At 30.7% G+C, this 9597-nt stretch overlaps 1 protein-coding gene across 1 annotated transcript; it reads left to right on the top strand.

Annotated features, from left to right (window-relative positions):
* The first annotated feature begins 7002 nt into the window (after positions 1-7002).
* LOC129916711 (probable cytochrome P450 6a20) lies at positions 7003-9055 on the top strand. The gene is made up of 2 exons (XM_055996818.1): positions 7003-8143; positions 8204-9055. The coding sequence occupies exons 1-2, from the start codon at positions 7075-7077 to the stop codon at positions 8617-8619; spliced, it is 1485 nt and encodes a 494-aa protein (XP_055852793.1). The 5' UTR covers positions 7003-7074; the 3' UTR covers positions 8620-9055.
* The last annotated feature ends 542 nt before the right edge of the window (positions 9056-9597 follow it).

Below are 9597 nucleotides of genomic sequence, written 5' to 3'. Positions count from 1 at the left end.
AAGTCCTTTGGGACCCATGTTGGGCGCCATTTCAATTGTTATAATATTAATTTTCACGAAACATTACATACAATAAAAGATCATTGAGCCTCACGTTGGGCGCCATCTCAATTTTAAGGATTCCTCCTTTTTTTTTTTGGGACCCATGTTGGGCGCCATTTCAATTGTTATAATATTAATTTTCACGATACATTGCAAACAATAAAAGATCATTGAGCGTCACGTTGGGCGCCATCTCAATTTTAAGGATTCCTCCTTTTTCACGGCTCATACATAAGAGACTTTTGGGACCCATGTTGGGCGCCGTTTCAATTGTTATAATATTAATTTTCACGACACATTGAATACAATAAGAGATCTTTGAGCCTCACGTTGGGCGCCATCTCCTTTTTCACGGCTTATACATAAGACACCATTGGGATTCACGTTGGGCGCCATCTCAATATAGTCACTCTTTAACTTCGAAAAGTCCTTGTGGAATAAGTGAATCATTTCAGAAAGCCAGAAGAAGAAAATCCAATTTGTTGATACCAATTAAGTACATACAATCAAACACACATTAGAAGTCCCCCCATAAGCTGCTTATGTTGATATCGCTCTTGGTAATTGACTTTGCTACCATCAATCATTTTATCAGTTCGTATTCTTAGTCAATACTTTGGCAATGTCGTGAAAGACAAAAAAAAAACCTATAGCTATTTATGCGAACCCATAAACTGATTTGACTCACATGAATTTGCTATAGTTAAATAAATTACCAAAGATTAGTTGTTTATCATTGATAAAAATGTGGGTGAAATTCTTTCCCTTTCTTCATTACAAACTACAGAAAAAAAATTGCTCGTTTTTATGACCATTAACTAAAAGCCCCCTTCACAGAAACATCAATCAGATTATCTTAACCAGATTTATATACAAAGTATTTTTGAAAATAAAGCCTTTTTATGCACATTACGCATCAAAAATATAAGAAAATAAGATGTAAATTTTTGTCCATTTACATTTTACATGGTTTTTGAGATTTACAAAAAAAAAAAAAATAATAAATAAAGAAAAACCCCTAAATGGATCATGCAGATTACAAAAATAAAAGAAAGCATTTTATCATTTTTAAATGAAGGTAAAATTTAATGCAAGGTTACTTAATGCTGATGATGGGCTTTGATGTTACAAAGAAGATGACATTAAATTTCAAATTTTTTACCCTGTGAATATCTTAGAAAAGGTATATCAAAATATGACTTTTATTTAAATTTGCACTGGAACTAAATTTATTTCAAGTCAGCATGACATTAGAACAAATTTATATCTTTAGGACCTACGAGTTCACTGTAGGTAGGTATTTAGAAAAAGACGTTCATTTAAATTTTATTCTCATTCAAGATAATTTAAAATCTGAAAAAATTAACATTAGGTAATTATGATAAAATCGTGAGGTGAAATCACTATTAAATAATTTTTTGCTATAAAACTCTCTTAAAAATATTAAGAGGTACAATATTTTACCCTGTGGGGTACAAAAAATTTTCTTTCTTTATTTTCAGTTTTTGATTAGTTATTGAAAAAAATACACAAAAAATTCTGCAAAAAAATTTATTTTCTGAAAATAAAAATTAAACCGGCTCCTAGAGCAGGATAAATTTTTGACAACTGAAATTATCCTTTCACCTCAAAAGTGTCAAAAATATATTCTCGGCTTAGTATTTAACCCGATTCACACACGGTCTAAGGCCGTGTGTGAATTGCGTTAAATAGTTAACAACGTGTAAAATTTTTGACACTATTGAGGTTAATAAAAAAAATTTCAGCTGTATGGATTATTGTTTAGAATTTTGTCTGCCTTTTTTCTGCCATGATACTCCTTTTTAATAAGAAAAAAAAAAACAAAATAAAGGCATCTGCAAAAAAAATTTAACCAGGTGCCAGAGCCCAATAAATTTTTAACAGCTGAAAATTTTTTATTAACCTCAATAGTGTCAAAAATTTTACATGCTGTTAACTATTTAACACAATTCACACATTGAAAAAGCTAATTATGGAATCCGACATTTTAGACTGCTCATATAAACGGGGTGTTTATACATATCGCTGACTAAGAAAAATATACATAAACACAAGGCTGGTTTAAAAAAATCGAATTTTTTTTTTGATTTTATACTCCGATAGATTGCCAGACATCTCTAGAATATACTCGCCAAATATGAAATTTTTGTATTAACGGAAAGGTCCTTCGCTTCGCATTTTTCCATTTTTTTATATTATCCTTCTACTAAAAAAAATCATGTTTTTATAAATCGGCTTTTTAGCAGGTTTCTTTACATATTCTTGTAGGAAATTGAACGCTCTACAAAAAAGGCCTTTGACACCATTTTCGTTTATCTAACCGTTTAAAAGATATTTGACGTCCAAAAATCTTAATTTTGTAAAAAATTAAATTTAATTAAAAAATTAATTTTAATTAAAAAATTAATTAAATTATTAAACATACATACCTACAACCTACTACAGCCCTATAATTCTCAGCAGCGATATTAAAAAAAAAATGTTAGTGGGAGCTAAAACCAGACTAAAAGTTCCGTAGAACTGTCGGTTTTTCTAGGGTGGGCCATTGATTTTCTAGGGTGGGCCTGGCCCACCCAGGACCCCCCTTCCTACGCGCATGATTGGCCTCCGATTTTGAAATATTACCGTTAGAAAATGCCAAAAAACGTCATTTTGGCTGTTTTCGAGGTTATGTTTTTATGTGGGGCAATTCGTTATGAATAAATTTATAACGGTGCCTATAAGAACTGGTCTTATTCTTTCAAAAAATGTTTAAATCTTTCCGATATCTCTTTTGCTGCCTGAGATATTTAAAATATAAAATGCGGTCTTTGACTCAGAAACAGCACTGGCCAACCAAATTAAACTTTTTTTTGCCACAAGAGCCAAAATATACTTTTCGGAAGGTTTTTTGGTTGCTGAATTCGAATCCGCAGTCAGAAAAATTCTATTAGCCTTCGTTCTTGAAATATTACCGTTATAAAATGCAGAAAAAAATGTTTTTTTAAAAAGGTATTTCAAGAACATAGGCTAATAGAATTTTTCTGATTGCGGATTCGAGCTCAGCAACCCAAAAACCTTCCGAAAAGTATATTTTGGCTCTTGTGGCAAAAATGGCAAAAATTCTGTGACCAGTGACTTAAACTTTAGATTAAGTTTAATTTCTCTGTGGATTACTAACTGAAATTTAATACATACATATATCTCGAGCAATAAAAGATATATCGGGAAAATTTAAACAGTTTTTGAAAGAAGAATATCTGTTCTTATAATCACCGTTACAAATTTGTTTTCAATGAATTACCCCACATAAAAACAGAACCTCGAAAACAGCCAAAATGACATTTTGTATCATTTTATAACAGTAATATTTCAAAAACGGAGGCCAATCAAATTTTTCTGACTTCAGATTCGGATTCAGCACCCCAAAAATACTAGAAAAGTATACTTTGGTTTTTGTGGCAAGAAAAAAGTTAAATTTTGTTGAATAGTGTAATTTAAAAAAGATTACAAAATCTAAGGCTTAACTGCCTGTAATTTTAACAAAGGAGAATGGGTATTTTGAACGTTGAGCGGCCATTAATGAAGTTGGTATCAAATGATAGAATTATAACATAGGAAAAACTTTTACTATGGACGTTTCGCTGTATTGCGTTAAGAATGCAAGATGGTGTTGAAAATGCATTGTTCAATGTATGAAGGACAAATTGATTCAAATTTTTATTTGGAACATAAAATATGATGCTCTGCCATTTTCCCTAATTCTGAAGACATTAATCTTGAAAATTCGAACGATAGAATTCATAATATAAGATTTTTTAGATAACCACTTCAAGATTTTGTTCGATAGTTTTCAAACTAACAAAAAATTGAACAACAAAACTCTAAAAATAGGCTTGAAATTGTTTTTTTTTTTTTTTAAAGTGCTTATAGTTTGCGTTCTAGTGGTTAGATATTCAAGATAAAGGTCTTCAGACTCAAGGAAAATGACAGAGTATCATATTTTGCACTTAAAATACACAATTTAGTTATAACATTGAGACAATCTATGTTAAGTGTTGAATGTAAAAATGCATTTTATCCGTTTTTGAACTACGTTACAAGGATAAAACTTCTGCACAATATATATGTTAGCCTTAATTGCATCAAAAAATAACAAATTCATTCCTGGCCGCGAAACGTCCAAGTTCCATACAAACTTGTCTATTCTCCTTTATCTTCTAGTACAAATCAAATTTGGAAGAAAAAAAGATTTTATCGATTAAATATTAATGATTATTGGGCATTTTTTTTAAATTAACGATTTTTAGAGTCGAATTTTTCCTTTGTATAAGCATCCAGCTCCACCATTCAAGTTTAAAGATTCTATTATAATCAGAAGTATATTTGATGATAATTCAGCCAAAAAGGGTGGTTACTTAAATAGAAAATCTGAAATTATTGACTTTTTTCTTGACCAATCAATGGGCCAAATTATAAGCTTCTACGATAACGGACAGTTCACCAAAATTTTCAGTATCTTTCAGTGATTGAATCAGTTTTAAATCAATTACGGTTTCTTGTGATTTTTGAATCTCTATATCTCAAAAAAACTACTCATCTACTACCCAGCTTAACATGTTGACCGTTTGAAATTTTTCGTATTTTTCATAATTATATAAGTTTGTTAGAGGAAGTAAAAAATGTATCTGAGTCGTTTCCTGTAAATTAGGGTGTAGTTCCAAAGGTGCTTATCAACTAGGTTGGGCCCTATGATATTAAATGAACAGGCAATTACATTATGTAAAATAGAAAAAGTCTATTTGAATATTTTATGCTTAGAAAGGTTATTTTGTTATAGTTTTGTATAGATGAAAGTTTTTAGACACTAAAAAAAAAAAATTGGAAAGCTAGTCTTCTTCTTCAGAAATTACTATTCGACGCATTTAAACAAAAATTTAAAAAAAAAATTATCAACCTGTTAAAAAACAAACAAAATTTTTAAACATTTTCCAGCTTACTCAAGCGTGTATTATTAAAAATTCGTTGAAAAGTCAAGAAAACGGTTCAATGACAGGTGCCGTTAATAATGTTTTAAAAAAATATTTTTTTTTTAAATTTCAATAGTAGGACCCAATTTGGGAGTACACGCATTTTATTTAATCAAAATCGGTTAAACATTACGAACAGGTTAAAGAGAGTATTTTTGGAATAGGGTTGGAGAAAAATTTTTTGATTTAGATTGTGTGTTCTTAATTTTGTTAAAGTTCTATTAATTCTTCCAAAAATAAAAACCCCAGTTTTTCGTATTGTTACCAGGGGCGTACACTCCTTTGGGGCAAGCGGGGCGGTACCCCGGGGCCCCTGACCGACCCCAGGGCCCCCACTGGAAACAATGCAGAGAAGAAAACTGTTAGTATAAATTGAGTTACGAAGTAACCAGGGAGACAAATTATGTCATTCAGTGTAATGTATAATGCATTGGTAGCCACACAATATATGTATATTGATTTAAAAAAAAAGTTACCCCAGGGGCCCCAAAAAAAATAAACTGCTTTTTTAAAAGAAAAATTATAATTTTATCATATGGCCCCAAAAAATTTTACTTGAAAAATATTTGCCACCACAAATAATACATTAGGGGCCCCAAAAAAGCAAAAAAATATTATTTGAGGATCCTCAAAAGTGGTTCAAAACAATCAAATGGAAAATTAAATATAAATTCAGGGGGCCCAACATAAATACATCAGGGCCCAAAATAAAAACATTACGTTATTGGTGGTATTCCAAATATTACTTCAGAACAGAGGCCCCAATACCTATTAATTCTTGGCTCCAAAAAAATTGTATTATATTTTAGGGATCTCTAAGCACTTAATTTTGGGGCTCTAAAAATAATTTTTCAGAGGCCCCAAAATAAAAAAAATTATTCCTGATGATGGAAAATAAAATATGTATTTATTACTTCAGAACACAGGCCCCAAGAACTATCAATTCTAAGCTAAAAAATTTTATTTTAGGGGTCTCTAAATATTTAATTTTGGGGGCCCCTAGTACAAGTGTTTACTACTTTTATGAGAGACATTTTAAGTAAGTATAGCAAAGTGCATTACGAACATATTAAAACATTAAAATAAACCTAAAAATAAATAAGCCATACAAAAAAAAAACGTATGGCGTATACGTAATTTTTTTTTGTAACTAAGGTTCCCCCAAATATCAAAGGGGCCCCAATGTTTAGTCTTACCCCCGGGCCCCGGCGACTCAACGTACGCCAGTGATTGTTACTCAATTTTATCTTTTTTAAATTTTAATCAAACAACAACATGAATCGTCAAATTCCTTTTGTATGATACAAACTGAAATTCTAAATTTGCTCACCGGTTTTGTATACATTTTTATTGCGCCTGCTTTCTCTTCTGCTACCCTGATAACTGAAAATAAGAAATTTTAACTCTTATCAAGTTAAACAAACAAAATTAATTAAATTGAAATTTAAGATCCACTATCATTTTGCGTTTAGTCAAAACATTTTAATAATAAACTTATCTCTTTATTGCCTAAATCTAACACAGTTAAGTTATTAAAGAGAATTGTTTATTGTTATCTCTTAGTTAAACTAGTTTATTTTTTTTGTTTATCAAACAAAAATGAATAAATCATTGCCTAACAGAAAGATATCTACTATATTATTATCAGACTATGACAGTAAAAATAACAATATCATTCCCAAAATATTGAAATTTCATTCTGATTCATATCACTTTAGTTTAGTCATAAGGTTCAAGTTGTTTAAAGAGCGAAAAAAATAACAAATCTTTATCATATCGCTCTTTTTTCTATACCAGATTATGCTGACTATAATACTGATCAAATTGATAAAAAGCTTTTTAGTTCTCTTATTCTTATCAAGCTCTTGACTATTTGAATACTTTTTTTTTGATTTAACATGCCTCCATATAAATAGCTTTGCATGTTTAATTTTTTAACTTATTGCTCTCTAGAGCTTAGAAGTTAAACGTTTGTGCCTAAGAATATCAGTATTTTTTGATCATGGGCTTCTTTGCTTGTGTATTCTATCTCTTAATAGCGGTAGTCTCTTTGGGGTATTATTACTTCAAACAACGTCTTTCGTATTGGAAACGTCGCGGAATTCCACATGATGAGCCTAATTTCCCAGCTGGCAATCTTAAAGAACATCCAAAGTTGAAACACATGCGAGATATTACAAGTGAAAACTATCACAAATACAAAGGAACTGGCCCATTTGGAGGATTCTTCTTCTTTTTGAGTCCTGCTGTGATCCTTTATGATCTTGACTTGATTCGTGACGTTCTCATCAAGGATTTCAACAATTTTACCGATCGTGGAATGTTTCACAATGAAAAAGACGATCCTTTGACTGCTAATTTGTTGGGATTAGATGGAGCCAAATGGAGACAGTTGAGGAATAAACTCTCACCAACTTTTACATCGGGTAGAATGAAGTTTATGTTCCCAACTGTCGTTTCGGTTGGTGAAAAACTTTTACAGAAATTTGACCAAATGGCCCAAGAAGACTCCATTATCGAAATGAAGGATATTTTAGCTCGTTTTACTGTCGATGTTATTGGAACTTGTGCTTTTGGAATTGATTGCAACAGTTTGAACGATCCAAATGCGGAATTCCGTCGAATGGGTGCTAACGCTTCGACACTTAAACGTCATTCAAAAATGGTCAATGGATTCATATTCAGTTTCCCGAAATTGGCTAGGCAATTGCGAATGCGTCAAATTCACGATGATATTCATGAATTTTTCATTCGTGTTGTGCGGGAAACTGTCGAGTATCGGAAGAAAAATTCCGTTGAACGTAATGATTTCTTGAATCTTCTGATTGAATTGAAGAATGATGGTGCTGGTTTGTCGATTGAGGAGATGGCAGCACAAACTTTCATGTTCTTTTTGGCTGGTTTTGAGACTTCTTCGACAACTATTGGATTTACGCTATTCGAATTGGCATTGAATCAAGATATTCAGAATAAATTGAGAGATGAAATTAATACTTGCATTGAGAAGAATAATGGAGTGTTTAGTTATGATGCTATGATTTCAATGACATATATGGAAAAAGTTGTAAAAGGTATAAAAGTCTTTATTTTTATCTTGAATCAATTTAATAAATAGTTTATCCTTCTTATAGAAACACTTCGGAAGTATCCTTTAGTTACGAACTTAGTTCGTCGAGCAATTGAAGATTATCCAACTTCAAATCCAAAATACACAATTCCTAAAGGAACAATGGTATTTATTCCAGCTGATGCTATTCATCATGATCCAGAAATTTATCCCGATCCAGATAGATACGATCCTGAGCGATTTGATGCTGACGAAATTCAAAGTCGTCATCCATTGACATGGTTGCCATTTGGTGATGGACCAAGACATTGTATTGGCTTGAGATTTGGAAAAATGCAAACTTATATTGGATTGGTTACATTGTTGAGAAATTATAGATTCCATTATTGCGATAAGACACCGAATCCATTAACATTCAATAAGAAACACACTTTGTTGTGTAGTGAGGGTGGTATTTATCTGCGGGTGGAACGGCTTTAGGGTAAAATGTTGTATATTTTTGTATTTAGTTAATAAGTTATTTTACTTTGTACCAAGTGAAGTTAAATCAATTATTTCCAATTTCATTCTTACAGCACAAAAGAGGCACATTCTGATTTTTCTTGTTTTCAAAAATCAAAAATGGTGTTTTTAACTTTATTTTCAAAATATAATGTTTTCAACAATGCGATTTTCTTATAAAATCTCAATTGTATGTAAATTTGTATTTATGGTTTTAACGTGTAAAAGAAATTTCGTGACCACTAGAAAAGTGTAAAGACAATGCAGAAGTGGTAAGAAAAAACCTTGTAAAGTGTTAAAAATATATTGTCCTCAATGGACAAGTTAATTTTTGTTTTGCAACTTTTGGACAGAAAATAGATTTTTTTGTTCAGAATATTTAGTTTTAATATAATTATTGTACATAAGTTTATAATTTTTGCAAAATTATAGAGAAATAAAAAACTTATTGTAAGAGAATAAATGACAAGTTTTAATGTTTTTTTTTTTGTATTTAAAGCAAAATTTTTAGAATTTGCCCCTTTTGCATCAAGGATTTTTAATATTGACTTTCAATTTAATATTTAAAAATTTTATATATTACAGCAAAAACATAAATTTCCAGTCAATAGAAAACGTTCACATTGTTAACTATAAAGAAGAGCTTTTTTCTCTTAAAATAACCTTTACGAAAACCTTTTGTGAATGTAGCTTCAAAGCATGTCTTTTCGCTTAACTATAAATCAGAAAGAAGTAGATGAAAAACTATGATAAAGGTAAATATATAATATTCTTTTTTGAAATGTTTTTTAAAAAGGGCTTATTTTAACTTGTCAATAATAAGTTCATCTACTTTAAAGTAAGTTTGGGTTCAAAATTACATAGATTACTGGCGAGGTTTTTAGTGGAGCAAATTCCAAGTACTTTAGTTCCGAAGAAAAAATAAAATGCACAACTGGGTTGCACGTACTTGCTCTT

Source organism: Episyrphus balteatus, chromosome 3, assembly GCF_945859705.1.
Source record: "Episyrphus balteatus chromosome 3, idEpiBalt1.1, whole genome shotgun sequence".
Taxonomy (NCBI): domain Eukaryota; kingdom Metazoa; phylum Arthropoda; class Insecta; order Diptera; family Syrphidae; genus Episyrphus; species Episyrphus balteatus.
Note: the sequence above shows the minus strand (reverse complement) of the source record. Positions and strands in the feature narration are given on the sequence as shown.